General features: G+C 39.1%; 1 protein-coding gene across 2 annotated transcripts in view; it reads left to right on the top strand.

Annotated features, from left to right (window-relative positions):
- Positions 1 to 3,610: 3,610 nt before the first annotated feature.
- Sh3gl2 (SH3 domain containing GRB2 like 2, endophilin A1) overlaps positions 3,611 to 21,561 on the top strand; it is a 216,784-nt gene continuing 198,833 nt past the window's right edge. Inside the window, exon 1 of one of the 2 annotated variants that reach the window (XM_071600664.1) lies at positions 3,611 to 3,822. In XM_071600664.1, coding sequence (XP_071456765.1) covers positions 3,778 to 3,822 — 45 coding nt within the window. In that variant the 5' untranslated portion in view covers positions 3,611 to 3,777. The remainder of the gene's footprint in view (positions 3,823 to 21,561) is intronic. The other variant, XM_027950597.3, reaches the window with a different exon arrangement.

Consider the following 21,561-nt stretch of genomic DNA (forward strand, 5'->3'; position numbering starts at 1 on the left):
GAGAACAGAGCACATGTGCACAAAAGTGCAATTTTGGGGCTCCAAAAGTGAAGACTAATGGGGAAAGATTTCAAAGCAAAGGTACTGGCGGTGGGTATTAGAGATGACAGGATTTTGCTAGGGAAGTTGGAAGCATTTCAAACCGGGATGTAAGTAATGAGCATAGCCCAGATGTAAAAGGCTGTGAGTCACTCATTTAGCTAAATCCCCTCCTCTTCCTCTATGACTGGATTAATAGGGTTTAGCTAAGTGAAAAGAAAGCTTTTGAAGAAAGAGGCCCCTGTGCTTTAGAGGAAGGTGGCCTATGTTGGAAAGGAGGCATCACTAGGAGAAAGACCTACATATGCTACCTCAAAAAGGAAAAAATAATATACCACTCCCTATGTATGTGTTGGAGGCGGGTGATTGGTGATAAACCTGGAAGCAGAGAAACTAAGGTGTTCTTTCCTTTGGCTTCTCACCTCTAGGAAAGGGCTTATTATTATTATCCCTGCCCATGCTGGATAGGAGCCAGTGCACCTGGTAGCATCCAAAGGCACAAAATGTTAAGTGCCACTCACATCCAGAATAACTTTGGTTCCAGCACAATTCAAATTTAAATACAGGATAATCTGATGAAGATTTCTGAACATCAGATTCAATGTGGTAGGAGGACAACATTGGTGACACTGATGTATTGTGCATCCCCTATCCATTGCTTCATTCAAATCTCTATTTATTAACACTGACTAGAGACTCTGTCCTGAGGTGAGACTAGAGGCTACAGTATAAAAAAGGAAGGATGAATAAGTCACCTTCTTGAACTGCCTTTCTTTTCTCATCTGGAAAATAGCTTGGGATGTAATACCTTTGCTTCGCTGTTTCCTATGCTTGTGAAGCCTATACACAAGTCTGGAGCAGTTTGCCCTGTACCAGTCAGATGGGTGGGCCTGATGGGCAGAAAAACCAATGCTTTTCTTCTACCTCCTTGGAAGTAGAAGTCATCTAAAAGGTACCAGGGATACAGCAGCTCTGTGCAAACTAGTGGTCTGGTATTTGCCAGGAGATTTGGCATAATGCAAGGAGAAATAGTGCATGAATGACGTGATGGAATTATAGCTGACCATAAATTTACTTCCCATTATTGAGATGGTGCTTTGTAGGGGTTTCATTTAATTGGGATTTTCTTTAGCAGATCTAGGTTTATTTACCCTTTTACACTGATTTTATCGCAGGAGACTATAGGGCAATATGTTGAATCACAACAAGTTTTGTCAAAGTTCTTCCTCATTGACCTTTGATTTCCCTTTCCCTGCAGCATGCTTCTGGATTTCTCTGAAGTCTCTGTTGCAGATTGTTTGTAACCAAAGAGGGCACCTGTATTTGGAATTTTTTAGTGCCTGCTGCATTTGTTCCTCTGTATTCCAGTCACAATAAATGTCCATAGAAAGGGTTTTCTGAATTATTGGCCTGGAAACTCCCTGTTGTGGCTCAAAGTCCAGTCTTGCTCTACCATCCCCCAACACCTCCTACTATGATGCCTGCTAGTAAGAAAAGCCCAAAAAATCTCTTCAAAGGTAATATCTGAAAGATTTTTATTGGTATAAATTGCAGCTTCAATAGAAATACTGAATTTAGGTGAGATCTAGGAGATATCCAGCAGAATTAACAGTGGTTACAAAAGGATTCAAAGCTCTTTAAGTAGTTTTTTGTCCTAAGGTAGTTCCTTTGAAGTTTTAGCAGCATAAGCCTTCTAAGTTGATGAATGAAGAACCAGGGAAAGGGAAAGACCAGCTTTTGTTTAATTTAGGTTCAATCAGGTATTAAAAGTTCTGAGGAGACTCTTCAGGTCTCTATTTCACACCTTTCATAGTCAGAAATAAGAGCTCACAATCCCATGCTCTCCACTTTGTAGATTAATTGTTCTAACTCTTGGCAACTTCAATCAAGGCCCATTCTTATATGAAAATGCTCTGCTGTTCAGATCTGAGACTATGTGGTAAAATCTAACTATAAAATCTTTCTTCTTTTGGATAAGTAATAGGAAAACATTTTGGAAATTGGAAAATTGGAGAAAAAGTCTCATTTCTATCAACCCCAGCCCCAGTGGATTAAAATTACTCAGGTTTATTTCTCATTCATGTTAATGTCCATTTAATGTTAACTTGGAACTTTGCCCTCATTTGTCCTCACTCTGAATCCTGATTGACAAACTACAACCATCTAAAATGTTGTTGCAGAGGGGAAAGAGGGCTTTGTGTATCTTATACTGATGGTTAAATTCTCTGCCAAGAGCAATAGTCTTTTTCTTTCCTTACCCACTAACCAGAATTTGTCATAGTGTCTCACTTAGGGGTTTGGAAAGTGCACTGGAAGGTGTATGCACATAAGAACTAACACTGCTGGCCTACCTTTCTGCTTTTCTCTGCAAACTGGGCACATTAGCTCTGCTTTAATATCCACCACTATCTGTTTGACTTTGTCTTTATGTGTTTTGTCTCTCACTAGCAAGGACTATAATTGAAGAATAGAATCCCTTTGCACCAGGTGTTCACCCTGAGTCCAAGTAGCAATGGTTAGAAGGGTGGGGTTGGTGGGTGAAAGAGGGAAAGGTATTTCTAGGAATCCCATTCTGCTATGCTTCTTTACTCATCCTTGGCAATTACTCTCATTTTGGCTTCTGTCACTCTGGCTTCTCTTCCTATCACTTTGGTCCCCATGTGGAGACAATGTTTAAGTTCTTCTCATAAGCTCTTAAGTACTAGAAAAACTAGAGGAAATGGATAATTTCCAGAGCGTGGAAGGTATCTGATGAGGCTCTGCTCCCTTCACCTAATTCCATCAGTTTCCCTTAGTCCAGCCATGTATACTTAATTCCATATTTAGTATTTGACAATTTAGTATGATATTTTTTTGAGATTTTTTTACATTAAAGATTATTTCAAATTGGAAACCCTAAATCCATTACCATAATTGCATCAAGGCCAAGTTCACACTTTGGGCCTTTTCATTTCTGTAAAGAGAAGATTAAATGCTATTATTGTAATAACGCCTCAATTCTATTTACCCGTTCAGCTTTAAGTGTTTTTCTTCTTAAGTCGTTAATTTGTATCAGACCAGATAAAAAAGCGTTGGTGGTTTTCCCTAAGGTAATATAGGCTTAAGAGATATTGAAACCAGGGCAGATAAGTGTTTTCTGCGACAAACCAACCGGGGGCAAGGCATAAAAGGAGCAATGACTTATTCATTACTCCAGATAGACCGCCACTCCTCCTTTTCAGGCTGCTGAAAGGCCGGGCTCAAAGGGCAGGCAGGCTGTCTGCAGGCAGCGCCGCTGCGGCTACCTGGAACCCCAGCAAGTCACCTGAGTCCTGCTAGTGCCTGGACTGCGGAGCTGCAGCAGCCTGTCGGCAGTTCGCCCGGGGTACTAAGGAACACCCCTGTTCCCTGGGGGAGTACGCCCTCAGCCGCCTGACCACCGAGTAGGTGCCAAGGAATCAGTAGTCCGCAGCGGCCATCAGCGCCCAGGTACCGTGTGCCGCAACACCTGCCTGGCCAGCCCCGCGCCTGGGGCGGGGCTTCCCGCGTCCCCTTTAAGAGGCCGCATCACCCGCCCTGACGTCAGGGTGTCTCTCCGCACGAGCCCGCGTCCCGCTCCGCTCCGCGCCCACAGCCCCGGCGGCTGCACGACGAGCGGCGGCCTGGCGACGGTGCCGCCCCGCTGGGTCCACCGGTCCCGCTCCATCGCCGTCTCATTTCCGCACCCGCAGTTGCCCCGCCGGCGCGACCTCTTGCACCATGTCGGTGGCCGGGCTTAAGAAGCAATTCCACAAAGCCACTCAGGTAAGGCGCGTGACAGGTGCGTCGAGGAGCGGTCCCTGGCTGAGCCGCGAGGGGCGCTTGGGAGCTTGGGGACCCCAGCCCAGAGCTGAGTCCGCGTTGGCCGCGCCCCGAATCTCCCGCCTCTCTCGCGGCGGCTGCGGGACGGTTGATGCGGGAAGCCGACCCCCCCACCCACTGACTCCGCCTCGGTGCGGCGCTGCAGGCGCCCGCGGGTCCTTGGCGTCCCGCCTAGTCTTCCTGCTCGCCGCCCCCGCACCGCCACTCGCCGGTGCTGCAGGGAGGGGACCGCAGCTGCACCGGAGCGCCGCTCAGGTGCCCAGGCGCCACGGCGGGGATTATGTAAAGTCGCTCCTTCCCCAGTGACCTTGCGGTGTCGGTGCGTCCGACTGTCCTGCGATGTGCTGGCACGAGTGGTTGTCCGCACCCGGGGTGGCTGCGGAGGTGCCCGCGGGATACACTCTTCTGAATACCTCCCCCGCCCGCGTCCTCAGGCTCCAGGGGAATGGAGGATGGGGGCTTTCTTCAGTGAAGCATTCATTAACTTTTCCGTGGAGAACTCCCCCATAAAACTTCTTTGAGGCCTTGACTTGACCAACACTGTGCGTGTCTTGTAACATTTCCCATGAATTTTGCTGTCATGGCATAACCTAATTGCTGAAACTTAAATCAAATATTTTGAAGTATTTTTAGTGAGCCTTTTACATCACAGGTGTGTCCATTTTCCCTTAATAAGTTGCGATCTTCGTTTAACTTATTTAATTCAAACTCTAGTAATTTAAATCATATTGGGCCCAGGTGAAGAATCTCACAGAAGGAAAAATAAGTGAATACTTACATGATGTGACCTATTTTTTTTTTTAATAATGTATAGGATTACCTTTTAAAAAAATTTCTTCTGAAACAGAGTCAGGTTTAAGGAATCTTTAAGGACTTTTTTGATTTACCTGTAAATTTTTTCCATGCTTTAAAGGCGTTTTCATAGTGAATTAATAGTAAATTTCTCAGAAGTAGTGACGTTTTTCCCAGGCTGCCATAATAACAGTGTTATGTAGAAACTACCTACAGAAAAGGTGAGGATTGTGTTTTGTAGAGCATTTAGCTTTGTAAGTTTTAGGAAGTCAGGAAAATTCTTATTTTTGCTTTTCTATGGAAGCTTTCTATGACCTCTCTGCCAGAAATGTTTGTAAGCTTAAGTGCATTGATGATTTAGATAGGAAGGCATCTAAGCTTTATATTTTAACTTCCTTCAGATTTACAGGACCAGCATATGTGCTGCTCCTGTTATCTTTTCAGCAAGACTTCTTTGATGTTACTAACGTTTTTGAATTTCAGGTACTTATCACTTCTCTAAGTCAGACCTCAGCAAGGCTTCATTTTTTTTTTTTTTTTTGCTAAAAGGCAATTAGAAATCTTGGCTTTGGAGTGGATAAGGCTAAGATTTGGTATCCCAACTTTGTTGCCTCTGACCTTGAATGAGTTAACTTCTGAATCTGTCCTTCCTAAAATGAAGATAATAGTCATTGCTCAGGGTTGATGAAGGAGTATAAATGAATTTGTAGAACATACACACACACAGTCACACACACACAGACTGCCTAATAAACAATAGCTGTTAACCCTGAGAATAATTTCTTTAGTATAAAATACTGTCCCTTATACCAGTAATGAGACATGAGGAAATTATGGAAGCTATAATTTTTAGCTTTATTACCTTACAAAATAATGACATAAGTCCTCATTTCAGCCAAATCGTGAGGTCGTGTGTCATGCTAAAATTTGGGATAAAAAAGTTGGATTACAGTATGTATGAACTTTTTACATGGTTGGAGGAGGTCTGCTTGTGGTAAGATTAGCATTTTATCATACTGAATCCAAATGAGGAACTACTGCATTATTTTCTTTTGCTGAAAAGTCTTTTATTTCAAAATTGAAGCAACATAGTCTCTTGTTCATAGCTTAATGTAGAACTGTAGAAAACTTAAGGCAGAGATTACTCTTTTTATACATGAATGTGTATTTTGGAGGGTATGTAAAGGGAGTGTTAATGTTTGTATGTGACAAAGATATTAGGGAAATAGTCCTGTCTTATTTTTGTAAGACATTTTTCCCATATAGGTTCATGAACCTGATCTTATCTACCAAGGAAGCTTTAGACCTAGAATTATTTTCTTTTGAGAACTGGCATGCTGAATTATGTAACCTGTGTGTATAAATAGAAGGCAAACATTTTTAATTTTTACAGAACTGAGATTTTTGCTTATGCTAATGAGGGTAGTATTTGTATTAATAAAGCAGTGTACTTTTAGTGTTTGAAATATTAATTTGGAATTTTTTTTTTACTAAAATATGTCATAATTATGATCTTGTATTAGAACTGATTATTTCTGTCTTGTTGTCAATAGTCATTTTAATACCTTTGCCATTTGGAGATGAAAAAATACTTTTGCAATAAACTATTTCTGCATGAGGATATACTAAAATAGCAAAAAATCACCATCTTTTAATATGCCTTATTAAGTTCTCATAAATATATAATTAATTAAACTAACTTTTAAAGCTATATAATAGAGCAAATCAGCATCTGTTAGTCTGTTCATTCATTTTGAGATTTTGTTTTATCAAGAGTAATGTCCCGTTTTTTCTGTGTGTTTTAAACCTGTAGCAGTTTAGGGGGAAAATAGCCTCAGTTAACTTGCTGCTTTTACAAAACCTGTACTTTTTTTCCCTTATTTTTTAACTTCACTGTACCATGTATTTTATGTGTATGTATCTGTGCATGTATCTTACTTTATAGTAACATAGGAAATTCTGTTATAGAGTAAAAAAGTATTTGTTCATTGTATTAGTTTGCTAGAGTACCACACACTGAGTGGCTTAAATAATAGAAATGTACCACCTCATACTTGACTGAGGGATGCTAGATGTCTGAGATCAAGGTGTGGGTAAGGCCACACTCCCTATGAAAGCACTAGGCAGGATCTGCTGCAGGCCTACTTTATAACTTCTAGAGCTATATTTAAGGCAGTCTTTGGCCTTCTCTATATTGTAGATACATCACCTTGATCTTACCTTCATGTACATATGGCATTCTCTCTATATCTATGTCTTACTTTACATATTTTATAAGAACAATCATATTGGATTGGGGGCCCACTGTCCTCCATGTAACTCATCTTAACTTCAGTAATTATATCCACAGTGTCCTTACTTCTAAATAAGGTCACTTTCTCAGGTGCTGGGTTAAGACTTTAACATATACATGTTTTGAGAGACATAATTCAATTCATAACATTTTTTGCACTAATGGGTTCATTGCAGAATCTACATGTTGCATTTGATTCAACATTTAGAAGTCTATAAATATTACATAACTTTACTATGTTGAATGCAGTATACTTTATTTTTAAAAATTAGTTTGGTAGGAATATTGCTATGGTTTGAATTTGTCCCCATCCCAAATTTTTATTTTGAACCTTTATTGCTAATGAGGTAGTATTAAGAGGTGGGGGCTTTAGGAGGTGATTCATTACTGAGGGCTCTGCCCTCATGAGTGGAACTAGTTGAAGGGAGTGCCCCATCCCATTTTGCCATGTGAGGGTATAGCAACAAGGTGCCATCTTTGAAACAGGGTGAGCTTTCACTAGACATGAAGTCAGCTGGTGCCTCGATCTTGGACTTTTCAGACTCCAAAACTGTGGGAAATAAATTTCTATTATCTTTAAATTATCCATCCTAAGGTATTTAGTTATAGTAGTCTGAACTAAGGCAGAAATATACCTATTGTCTTAGTACATTTTCTGTTGTTATAACAGAATTCCATGAAACTAGGATGTTAATGAAGAGGTTTATTTTGGCTCATGATTCTGGAGGCTAGGAAATCCAAGATTGGGTGGTCACTTATGCTGAGGGCCATTCAGCTTAGAATGGCAAGTGTGTGGTGTGTCTAAGAGGCATAGTACAAGAAGTGGTCTTGCTTTTTAACAGTTCACAGTCTCGAAACTATCCTGTCTCTGGAGAGTGACAACTCCTGTGAGGAAGATATTAATCCAAGTGGTTTTGGGGCTCCAAAACCACTAGGCTCTACTTCCAACACTGCTGTCTTGAAGAAATAAGCTTTCAACAAGTGAACTTTTGGGGGACGCCCTGAAACCATAGAACCTATTGTAGGCTGTATCGTCTGACTTTTTAAAATGATAAAACTCATTTGGATAGGTTGTATATTATGATACAGTTTGTTTTGCATTTATTATCACACTCAGATTCTACACCTGGGAAACTTTAATTACATTTATGTTCTTTGCCTTTGTGTTTTAACTAATTTCTTCATGCTTCCATTACTTTTAAAATGCTGTATTTTTTCTAGATTCTCTGCTCAGGAGAATATTATATAAATCTATTCATGCAATTTGTTGGTTATTAAAGAATTAAAGGAAATATATAATTAATTAGTTGTGATTGAATCAAGTTCTCAATTCCTTAACTGTTTGTTCTAAGCACTAAAATCTCCTGTGCCTTTAAAATCTTGAAGTGTGGCTTCTTGCTGGACAGATCTTAAGCCTGTTTCCTTTGCCAGGTCTGACAGTAGGCTTCAGGGCCTTATATATTTTCTGAAATTATATGCCACATTTTATCTATGCATTTTTCTGAGGGAGAGGGTCTGTAGTGTATCACCAGGTTCTTAAAGGAATTTCTAATCACTGCTGTCCCTTATCAAGTAAAAATGTAGTGCAAGCAATTGATCATGTAGTCTAGAGGGAATAGAGTGCTTCTTACAACAACTGTCACTCCAGCCATTCTGTTACTAAGCTCGAGAATGTCTCATCAAAATGCAGCCTTCCCTGAACTATAGCGGCAATCAAATATTTAAAAACCTCTCCAGAGGTGTAAGGATTGAATGAGAATGCTTGTGAGAGTATCATGTGTGTACAACAAGAATAGATTGAACCATGTTAAAAAAAAGTTGTTAATATGCTAGCTCACTAATACACTTGGCAGTGGACTGGGGGTGTGTGAAAGTAAGCGAGTGACAGAAAATAATTTCCCTCGAACTGAGATTCTTCTTGACTGAAGGTTTGGTTGTTGATACAGTTATATTTTTGCAAACTTCCCCCCTGCTGCTCCAGTGATTCTTTAAAGTTTTAAATTGTTTTGATGAATTTTGGTTTTAATCTAGTTGGAACATTTTAATACATCTTCCAATTTAGTTAGAGGTGTCATTGAAAATGGCAAGATGTGGTTGGGGGAAAATGGTGACGGTTTTCAAGTCAAATGTCATGGAGGGAGGGAGGGACTTAATATTCAGGGGAAGGGACCTGAATCTTACAGAGCACATTCTATTCTTTTAAACCTCTTGTATGGCATGTAGAGTCCCATATAGAGAATCCTAGAGGTAGCCTGAGGAAGTAGACTGAGATGGATAATGAAAATTGGGCAAGGAAGTGGTGTTAAAGGACTGATTAAAGGGAATGCAAGTAGGCAAGATACTGGGTGGGTAAGAAATCAGTGAATTTCCTCGAGCTTCCCCTTTTTAAGTTTTTTCTTCTATTTTTTTTTTAACCCTTTGCATCCTTGTTCTTTGCTCGTTTTAAAAGTCCATAGCACAGACCTTGTCAATGTTTTGTTTGTTTGTTTAGTTTTTCTATGTTTCCCTAATGATTTTGAGAGCTAAATACCTCAGGGGATTTATGTGGTCTTTATGATAAAGCCTAAGAAAAAAGCTATATCGCTGTTTAAAAATGTCATAGTGGTGAGACCCAGTCAAATCATCTTGCAGACTATCAATAAATTCTTAGTTAGGATACTAAATCGTTAGATGATGTCCAGTGGTTCAGGAAACAACATTTTACATTTAGTATACCTTCTAAATTCCAAACATGTAGTTTTTCTGCCCCATCTCAGATTGCATGTGGCCTACATGAGTGTGGAGACGCAGCCTGTGATACTTCAGGAGAACCCATAGCTTTTAGCAGGTTTGCTTAATGTTCTGAGGCCTCTGAAAGATTTTGAGGCAATATGTTCAGACCTCTTTTGAATTGTGATGTATGAAAGAAATAGAGATATCTTTTTTTTTTTTATAATTTATATTGAACTTTCCCTTGCTGGCAGCTTTCCCATAGATCCTAGCTGGAGCAGTTTTAGGTGGCTAAGAAGTATCTCAGTATCAGGTATAATGCTTATTAGTGCATGTAGCAAATAGTCTGTTTATATTTTAAAGTGAAATGTACAAGAAATGTCCACAGTGAACATCACAGTGAAAGACAAGAATGGAAGTCATAGGCAGTTATGTCCCTTAGAGTGCTGCTACCCTGCTCCATACGCATTGTGAAGTCCCCAACCCCTAAAGCAGATGAAGTTCCTTGATTTGATCCTCACTCTGCAATCCGAGTAGAACTCTTGTTCTTATATTTGGCCAAATCTAATGAAAGTGACAGATTGTGGGCTCTTTTGGATCTACATAACATTTGCATTCAACTTTTTATTTATTTAAGAATTGGCTTAGAGTTACAGGCTTCTGACTGCTCACAGTTTAAGGCTGACGTGGGCAATACAATTCTCTCAAAAAGGCTTATGAACTGTTTTCTTCTTGTCAGTACTATTAACCAATTATCACAGTGGAAATTGTTTTTTGGATCTAGTTTTCAACCAATAGACTTGGTTGTGTAAAGTAAACTTTATACAACTTAGTTGTAGTTATTGAAACTTCTTGGTTTAAACAAAAAGTCTTAATGGAACTTTGTTGCTCAAAGAAAGCCCTTTTCATTCTTAATTATTATTATTTGTGTCCAGGATCTAAGATGAATCTGGATGGGTTCTGCTGTCTTTAACACTTAGTTTTCAGAGTTGCTGAATGGAAAGAATATGCTGGGAAAGCATGGGAGATTTTCATGGATCAGGTCTGGAAGCATGTATAGGCAGAATGCTAAGACCCTCAATGACTCTCGTTTTTTTACAGGCCCTGCCTTTTGAGTGTGGGTGCAACCTTCATTATGAAAAGATGTCATTCCTGAGATTGTTATTTTACAAGGAAAAAGAGAGATTATATAGTTGTATGAGTTATTTAAAAGCAGGGGATTTTCTCTGGCTGATAGCAGAGGAGGAAGTAAGAGAGGGTGAAAGAATGACTGGTCATGCTGTGGTTGCCTTAAAGAAGAAGGGACTGTAGGAGCAGAGAGCTGCTCGTGGATAAAGGGAAGTAGCTTTCAAAAGACTGGATTCTGCCAACAACCTGAATGGAAAAGGATGCTTCCCCAGTGCCTCCAGACAGCAGCCCACTCCAGCCAACACCATGATTTTGGTGCTATGAAATCCTGAACATAGAGCCTTGTTGAGCTGGCCCAAACTTCTGATTTGTAGAACTGTGAGCTAATAAATGAGTATTGTTTTAAGCTGATAATTATGTGATAATTTGTTATGCATCAGCAAAAAACAGTCACTTCTGTTTATGTTTCATTGGTTGGGACTTGTAACATGGCCACTGTCTGGCTTTCATAAGTACAAGGGAATAAGGTGGAAGAAGTTCAGCAGTGTGCTCAGAACATAGAAGTGGGTTTTGGTGTATACGCGTACATACATATGCAACATGAACATGTACACATATGAACCTTAAGTCCATTTTGCTGGATCAACCTTTTGTATAAGGTTCAGTGTTCCATTTATATTTTTAAATACATTTTATATACCTTGTAGGTTTTTTAAAAAAAATACGTAGATGCTTGTGTTTGGTGAAACACAAGTATATTCTGTGTTCCCTGATCAGTTTAAAAAAATTTTTTTTGTAATTGTAAATGGACGGAAAGCCTTTATTTTATTTGTTTATTTTTATGTGGTGCTGAGGATGGAACCCAGTGCCTCATGCATGCTAGGCAAGCGCTGTGCTGCTGAGCTACAGCCTCAGCGCCCCCTGATCAGTTTTAAACAGTGGCACTACTGAGTTCTTTTTGAGAAGCCCCTTAGCTTGGTGGACTGGCAGACAGTGACAACCTCATTACCTTGGAATGGAGATACTGAGGAACTACAAAGAGGTTTTTTGAATTATTAGTCTTCATCAGTACACAAGGAATTTTTACCAGGGAGGGTAGAGTGGTTGTTCACTGTACCTCTGCTTTTGTGCTTGAGGAAGGCTGATGCCAACAAAGACACATGAAATGCCCTTGTTCCAGTCTTCCAGAAGGCTGCATGGCAGTTTGAAGTTGCTCATGACATTGTTGTTGAGGATTACAAATCTGTGTAGCACACATGAACAGTGCAAGTTGTGTAATCAGAAAGGGTGACTGCAGTATTGAGCTCTGTAGCCTGTGGGTGTTATTGCCATGCTCTTTGACATGATTTGCGGCCCAATAGCTCTGAACAGTTTTCTGGGTGCAACTGGTGGAGATAATTCTGAAAGAATGAGTTCTGGCACCTTCAGATATCACTGTTGAACAACTCAGCCAGGAAGAGAATAGTCAAGCATGGTCTGTGTAATAAATAACCTTAAGGTGAAGTATCCTGTAGGAATTGATAACAGAGTGGGTACAGCTTTCACCCTTGTCATTCTCTGCATATACCACTCACTGAGGTGACCTTAGTATGGCACTTCTCTTGAGTACATGCCCTGTGCATTGGCTCGATGGCCATATTTATACCACGTTTAACTGCTTAAGTGGCTGCATCTGGGCAAGAGAGTCCTACAAGTTCAAGCCCTTTGCTGTGGCCATCCCCCTTCCTTGTACACCAGCTGAAGGAAGTTTTTTTGGTAGATGTTCATCATCAATACTGTCATCAAGATTTTACTCATGAAAGTTAATATCCTTTTATCCAGAGATCCAGTTCTCTTCCCTACACTCAGCCCCCCACTGGGTTGTCTCCAGGTTCACTTTTTAATTAAGTTTAACAAGCATAAAATGGTTTTCCATTAAGCTCTTTTCCATTTATGTCATCCAATATGCTCTATCTTTAGGCCCTTTGAAGGTCATAAATCTAAAATATTTTATATGGTCATTCTATTCACATTAAACCCAGTCCAAATTTTCCATAGAGATATGGTGCTTATTGTCCATTTCATCTCCAAAATTCTTTTTTTAAAGAAATTTGTAATTGTAAATAGACAGAATGCCTTTATTTTATTTATTTTTATGTGGTGCTAAGGATTGAACCCAGTGCCTCACGCATTTGAGGCAGTTGCTCTGCCACTGAGCTGCAGCACCAGTCCCAAAATTCTTGATATAAACACAGATAAGTTCTTTTTCCTACCTTCATCAGAACCTAGGAAAGCTTCTCATTGTTTATAAAACTTGAATTGTTCAAGTATTTAAGATGCATTCAATTCCTTTCACTGGCTATTTCAGCTACTTCTGGGGGTCTCAATGTATACAGATTTAAATAATGCCGACTAATTTTTACCATAAACTACCTTACATGAAAGGGCAGTCAGTTTCTGTAGGCTCTTTCCATATGGTGGAGTAATTGAACTGTTTCCTAAATCTGTCACTCAGTTCTGTCTTCATGACTTTTCGGGCTCTTGTATTCATTTTTATATTACTAACTGTATAACTCGGGGTTCTTTAGCAAAACAGAAACCAGTAGGATATAGGTATGAAAAAGGATTTATTTTGCTTATTCTCTGCAAGCTGGAGAACCAGGAAATCTGGTGGTGTAATTCAGTTTGAATCCAGAGACCTAAGATTCAGGGAAGCAGAGGGTATAACTTTCAGTCCATGGCTGAAGACCTGAGAACTTGAGGGCTGCTGGCATTTAAGTCTTGGAATCCATAGGTCCAAGAACCCAGAGTCCTGATGTCTGCAGGCAGGCAAAGATGCAAGTCCCAGCTCAAGAGGAGCTACTTGCCCTTCCTCTGCTTTTTTGTTCTGTCCATACCCTCAGTGGATTGGATGATCTTTGATTAGCCTAATGATTCAAATGCTAAATCTCTTTGGACACCCCCAGAAAATTGTAATGTTTTACCAGTGAGTGACTCTTAACTCAGTTAATTTGACATATAAAATCAACTGTTTTAATTTAAATTCATTGTATCATTTTCATAAGTGGAAAAACCATAATCATTTATATAAAAAAAGTTCTAGCTGATCTTGCTTAAAATCTGTGAATTTAAGGTTTATTCTGCCTTGGTTAAATTAACAAGTAGACTTTCAAGAAGAAATAAAAGGCAGAAGATAGATTAAGTGAATGCTATCCTCTTTGAGGGATCTAGTATTATTGAGGACTATGATATTGTAAAATATATATTTTGCCCTTATTCTAGTTTCCTGGCAAAATAAACTCCCAAGACTCTTGAAATCTCTGCTTAATAGGAATGTCTCTTGTCTGTAAATGTCACATGACTGGGGACCCTAGGTATCAGGATGAGACTGGTCCAAGGCATGATTAGAGGGTTGAGACTTTCAATGCTACCCCAGACCTCCAGGTAGGAGAAAGGAACTGAAAGTTAAGCTGATCACCAGTGGCCAGAGAGTTAATCAATGATGCTTGAAATCTTAGGACTTGAGAGGACTTCCTGACAGTTAGACATGTGGACATTACTGGAAGGCATGTTGAGAGAGGGCCTGGAGGCTTCCTGTGCTCCTTCTGCCATTCCAGCAGCACTGAGTTATCTGTTCTGTGCTTCCTGTTCAGAAGGGAGGTAGGGGTGTACTTTAAGAGAAACTCTTGGAGTAATGTAGAGAATAGAGCCAGGCCATCCATCATCAGGCCATGTAGAACATCATCAGCCAGAGCCCAGAGTTGGAAGCTCACAGGTGAGAAGCCCTATACATCTCTTCCATGTGCTTGCTTATCTGCATCCTTTTTACTATTCTTTATAACAAGCGAATAAATGTAAGTAAAATAGTTCCCCAAGTTAGTTAGTTAGTCCTAAGGAAATCTATCAAGTTAATTGAACCCAAGAAAAAAGTAGTGGGAATTCTCATTTATTGCTGATTGGCGAGAAGCATAGCCATAACCTGAGTTTGTGATTGGCATCTGAAGAGGGGGCAGTTTAGTGGGACTGTGCTCTCAACCTCTGGGATCTGATACTATTTCCATGTAGATGGTGTCAGAATTGAATCAAATTAGAGGGTGCTGAGCTGGTGCCTGTGGTAGAATAAACTGCAGAACTGATTCTTAGTGGTGAGAAACCCCTGTGAATTTTGGTGACCAGAGGACACAAATGTGTCCAAATTGTGTTGTTAAAAACATGCCCCTCCCACTGTTTGACTGTATAAATTGGTCAACCATTTTCTGACCATCAAGGAGTCTTCTGCTCATAATGGGATTTGATTATCTTTTGTAAAAGGGAAGGTTCCTTGTTTAGAGCAGCACTGAGTTATCTGTTCTGTGCCTCCTGTTCAGAAGGGAGGTAGGGGTGTACTTTAAGAGAAACTCTTACAGTATTGTAGAGAATAGAGCCAGGCCATCCATCATCAGGCCATGTAGAACATCATTAGCCAGAGCCCAGAGTTGGAAGCCCACTGGTGAGATCGCCTCCTGGGCCTCTTGTTCTGAGCACATATGGGGCTCTAGTTACTTGATTTCAACTCTTCTCTCCTGTAGTTCCTTAGTTCCTGAGTTCCATAACTGAGGTAATATGGTCTGGGGCATGATTTAGGTTCAGATGTTTTATACTTTGGATGCTATTCCTCTCTGATTTATTATCTACGTGCAATTGTAATGATCTTGGGTTTTTTTTTTTTTTTTTATGGTGCTGAAGATGGAACCCAGGGCCTCACACATGTTAGCAAGTGCTATACCACTGAGCCACATCCCCAGCCCAGTAATGATCATTCTAAAGAGCAAGTCTAATATTGTTCTGAACTCTCCAGTGGCTGTAGCTCCCAGCCCTGAACCTTCATAAGCTGGATGTTACAACTTTGCTATGTCTTAGACGTATTTGCCCAGTGAGATCTTTTGTCCCCGAATGAAAATTCCTACATTGGATCCTTTGAACCATGCTCTTTGCTCTGTGGAAATTCCCCTTCTGTCTTTCACCTTTATACTTGACTAATCTACTTCTCTTAAATATCTCAGCTTCACTTTTTTTTTAAAGAGAGAGAGAAAGAGAGAGAATATTTTAATATTTTTCAGTTTTAGGTGGACACAATATCTTTTATTTTATGTGGTGCTGAGGATTGAACCCAGCACCCCGCATATGCCAGGCGAGCGCGTTACTGCTTGAGCCACATCCCCAGCCCTAAGCTTCACATTTTTGAGGGAGAGACTTACACTTCTTTTGGTGTGGATCACATGCCTATCCATGTACTGTGAAAATTTCCCATTGTAGCTCTGCAAGCATAGCACTTGGCCCACTTCTCTGCAAGCACCTGTTTCCTTCTTAACATCCTCCAAGAGAGGCATAAGGAGAGAGATCTTTCTGTATTTCATTGTTTCTAGTGTCTGTGCCATAGTGGGCATTCAGTTGATGCCTGTTGAATGAGTACATATTTCCTGTGTGTGTATTGTCCTAGGCATATATTTTTGAAGTGTATTTCTACTTAGGAATATGTATTTTAAAAAACTTAAGTTTTTAACTAGAAGTTTAAAAAAATTTTTTGTAGAGTTGTAAGTTTACAGGTTTAAAACTAATATCCTTAATTGTAAAAATGAATGGTTGGCTAGGTACTGTTTTAACTAACCCCATAAGTCTGTAGCATTATTATCCCCACTTTTAAGATGAGGAAACTGAAGCCCAGAGAAATTAAGTTGCCCATAGTTACATGGCTATGGTGACATAATCAGGATTTGAAGCCAGACCAAATGGTTTCAGATCTAGCAACTTTCAGTAATTTTCAAACATGAATCCTGTTCTAGCCTTAAACCAACAAGTATCCCAAAGCTTTTAGCAACCAGTAAGAAAAGATAAATATGTTGTAGAAAAATCAGCACAAGAATATGCAAAGGCAATATGTGAAAGAACTATGAGACACAGATGTAAAAACTATGAAAATCAAAGGGTAGTATGTTGCATTTTTTATTATTTAGATAGAAAAACATTAAAAGATAATTACATTGTATGTTAACAAGACAGAATGTGGGTTCTCATTTGAAGCATCAATTCACATCCCTGTAATTTTGTATTTAGTTATCTATCCATATAAAATAATTGTACAAGCATGTAAAAGTTATATACAAGATTGTTCGCTTTAATAGTTATTGTGGTAAAAGATTAGAAACCACCTAAATGTCCAACATTTAGGGGATGAGAACTAAATCATGGTAAGTCTCTATAATAGAATTTCCATACCTGTTTTACACATACAGCAGTATTTATTGATTTAGCAAATATTTGTGGTTATTGCTAAGTGGAAGAAAGCAGGGCAAAAAACATATATGCAATATGCCTAATATTATAAAAATATATTATGATATAACTAAAATACTAAAATATTATAAAATAATATATAATAATATAAAATAACTAAAATACATGGAGACTTGATATGCCAGCTAGTGTGCTGTATTGCTACTATAAAATTATTTTTAAATTAACATTTAATTAGTGATTATTTTTGATCAGTGGGCTTATGAGTGAGCAGTTTGTTTCTATATGTTTTTTCTTGTCTTTAGTAATTAGATCTACCAACAAATTTTCTTTCCAGTTCATTATCTTATTATTTGTGCCCCAACTTTTCCATGTTAAGTTGAAAACAAAAGTAGCAGAATTTTAGGAGCCACCACAGAGATGGGGAGCAAACCCAGTTTCTAGCCAAGTTTTAGAACTATAAGTAGATGTAGGTTTGCTCCATTATTACATATTGAGCTTAAGTCTACTGGAACACCTGTCTTGCTCTTTGTAGAGCTCTGAGTTAAATTGTGCTATTGGGATTTCTTCGGAATGTATGGCTGCTTTTCCTGTTTCTCCAAGAAATGTAGATACATCGTAAATAAGCTGCTAGTGACTTCTAGTGACTTTTGTTGGTTTTAATTTTAAATAAAGATTTTATTTTCCAGATCTTTAGTCTTATTCTGAAGAAAAAGTGTCACAAAACTGACCCTGTGCTTTGCACACAGGGAAGGAGGGCAGTTGGGATGTACATAGTATAGAGCAGTGCTTCTGTGAGATTGTAAGATAATGATGATTTGGAGTGAGCTGTTCCACCTCATTCTCTTGTTCTTAAATGGGAGTCTTCTGGGTATTGTCATGTCTAGCTTCTTTTCAAAAGACCTATTGGCATTGCCTATCAGCAAAGAAGAGTGAAATGAAGACACTTTTAAAAAGTAGATAGATATTCCCAGTGATCCCTTTTGAAGGTGAATGTAGAGTATTCTTAGTACCCTCTATGGGCTTCTATTTAGAAAATTCAAAGTTTAGGGAGCCATGAATAGAAAAATACTACCCTTTCTCTGCACCTCAAACAAAATGGAAAATCACTCCTATGAAACACAGCCACTTTCAGCTTCCATCCAGAGAGGACACATCTGGCAACATCACCCAGAACACTGAGGTTGCTGCTTGCTGGGCAAGATTGTGCCTTTATGGATGGTTTGGCTTTTTTCAGGGCCTTAATGGCTTCAATGGCAAGTACTTTGAACTCCAAGACAAATAATCCATGAAGTTGTTTCTGGAGTAAAGCTTATTTTTCCAGCTTCTGGAGAATCTCTTGAAATTTCTGGAGCCAATATTCACTTGTAAGTCAAGAAAGAGTTGGAGACTCTATTTTGAGAATTTTGTTTTTCGAATAGTAATTTGCTGGAAGCTTATATTAAAAGGATGCTTTATTTTCTACAAAACTTAAGGTTTTGACCCTTTTAAAGTATTTGAAAATAATCCAGTGTTTAACATAATCACCAGGTAAGAGTGATTTCTGAATTGAGGTAGAGGCAGCATAATAGAACATTGTTGCCTACAGACTCTGCATTGTGTGCTTCTTAGATGGCTCCTATGACAAAGGGAGGGTTGTGTGGGATGCTTCTCTTATTATTGGCATTGCTGGTGGGAGGTGAGGTGTTAGTTAGATTTGTGAGTTTCTTTTAACAGGTTATTTAAGTATGCTTTTATGAGCTACTTTATAAATTGTTTTGATTTTAAAACTCTCCTTAGGAAAGGTGGAGTTGTAAATGTATTGTTGTTTTACTCTCCTCTTGCTCTTAAGTAGACTGTTGGAATCATAAAGTCCATCTTGATTTGTGGCAAGCATACTGACTGGGAAAACATATGTGATTGTGTTTCTGTGGATTAAACTCCTTCACTTTTTTTTTGCATTATAATTTTAAATATGTTTCACCTTTTTCTCATGCATCATTTGGCAGGGGCTCAGACCCCAGCCCATAGTCTCTGCTAGTAGCTTAAAATAATGTCAGCTGATGCAGTGACACCCCAACTGAGCAGTACATCATACTCGGTTCCTGCCATTTGGGAGGCTGGGGAGGGGCACAGACACTACACAAACAAACCCCCAGCTCCTCGGCTTCAAGCAATGCTCTCCAAAGAGTCTTCTATAATAGATAGAGTATGGAGAAGATATATGAACAGAGGCCAAATAGGTTTGTGAAATACCAGAGTAGATAAAGTTGAGCACATTTCTATACTTCAGGATTTTCAGAAGCCCAAACATAAAATATTCAGAATTCTTGAAACAGGATATAATTATGTATAGTTTCCCTAATGAAATTGGTTGGTAAATCCTTTTTAGACTGACTCTCCTTCTCTCTTTTCCTCTCTTCTTTTTCATTCATTTTCTCTCCCTAATTCATCCTTTTAAAAAACTTTCATAATAGATTTATTATAGATCACCTATACATCAAATGAATAGTGATTCTCCCTGAAAAGTTTTTAAAGCTTGGTTTTTATATTCGTTTCTTTAAGTGGGAGCATTACCTTTATTTTGAAACAGTTTTAGGGTCTTTTTGTTTTTTGGTTTTTTTGTTTGTTTTTGTTGTTGTTTTTGGTGCAGAGGTTAAACCCAAGACCTTGCATGCTAAGTATGCATTCTGCTATCCCCAGTCCCACTGTTAGGGTCTTCTGAGCAATCTGTCCTGCCCAAAAGAAGTTCCTTATTTAATATGTCAAATAATGAGGCCATTGTGATTTCACTCTCCCCAGTGGCTGCTATGATATATGCTTCTCTGACATTCATCTCACATAGGAAACTCATATTAACCATTCCCTCTTTGTTGATGAATGTGGAGCAAGACCATATTATCTTATGAGGCATATATGGTTAATTATTGCCACAGTATCTATCTAGGGAGAAACCTTGTTAATATTAAATCATCCCTATGGGAAAAGAGAAGCTGAGGAAGTTGGCTGAAGTTCCTGCAGAAGTGATAGAATTGTGAGAGTCTGGAAACATCTTATACATTCTTCTTGGGCCCAAAGATTACCAGCAGTGCCTGATATTCCTATGGCAGCTGTGAGGAACAGGAAGGGAAAGAAGTGCTTTGCAGGAGGGTAGTGGAGTGCTTGATGGTGTCCCCCAGTGCTACATGTGGCAAGGAAGTTAGGTTGTGTTTCCCTGCCAGACAAACCAATCACAAACAGAAATTTGTGTCCTCATATTAGAATTTAGTATGCAGTAGTATCCTTTAGCCCTTAACTGCTGGGTTGGTTCAGGTTCACTTTGCCATGGTTTGTGATTGCATGTTAATTTTGTGGCCATTAGATTAAATGTCTATTTCCTGAAGGCAGGTATCAAGTCTGTACCTACTTTTGGGTCTGATGACTAAGAATAAGTGACACATATATAGTGCCAACCATTTAGCTTGATCCTTGTAATAACCTATTTACCAATGAGGAAGGCAGAGAAGTTAAGAGCCTCATTCAAAGTACCATAGCAGTTTGTTACTGTGTTAACAGAGGCAGAATTTGACACTGGCAGTGGATGCTGGGATAGGCTTTAAGTGAATCATTTAATCATTAACTCAGTCAATGTAACAAAATTGAAAGTCCAGTAGTGTATTTGTGGCAATTTGGTATATGATAAAGGCAACATTTCAGATCAGTGGAGGAAAGAATGGATTATTCAGTAAATGGTGTGTGGACAGTTAGCTGTCTGTTGGGAAATAAAACTGGATCTTTTATCATACCTTTTACCAAAACATATTTTATGGGTTGTAAAAATATGAAAATAAAAAGGTTATAAGGTAGTCAAAGGAAAATATGGGTTCTTTTGAGCTCTAGAAATACTTTCTGAACTTGACTTCAGGTATAGGGACTCTAGAATATAGGTGGACGATCTTTGATACTTAAAAATGAAGAACTGCTGGCCAGCCAGAACATCCTAAAGGTGCTGGAAATGACTAATGGAACTTAGGGCTTTGCCACATAGAACTGAAAAATAATACATAAAAAAACCCATGTGTTCTGTGTCCTGCAGGTCCTTCCTCTCTGGGTGGGCCATGTATGTAGATTCCGTTTAAGTCACCTCTAGGCTTTCATCACAAGTAGAATACCTAGATGTGTGTGCACAGACATTTCAAATATGTTGCTGTGTTAATAATGCAGCGTTGTCTGTTAACACGTTGGCATTCTGTGAGGCCATTAAAGTGATGTATCTATATTCCTGTAAAAACCTTTGCTAGATAAATTTGGGGCAGGGGACAGATTTTAGCAAGGCATTTGTAAAGTGAACCTGGATGTAATATTGTGAGTGTGGCCTGTATCTGTTCATGAGCATAAGTGACACTGTGTATCTTTATTTTTTTCCTCATAGGAACAGTTATCTTGCTTATGAAGTACAAAAATTAAGATGTTTTATTGTCCTTTCATGTTTACATTTCTTATTTTTATTTTTTTGCAGTGCATGGATTTTGAACCCAGGGACTTGCTCA

Source organism: Marmota flaviventris, chromosome 13 (assembly GCF_047511675.1).
Source record: "Marmota flaviventris isolate mMarFla1 chromosome 13, mMarFla1.hap1, whole genome shotgun sequence".
NCBI classification, from domain to species: Eukaryota; Metazoa; Chordata; class Mammalia; order Rodentia; family Sciuridae; genus Marmota; species Marmota flaviventris.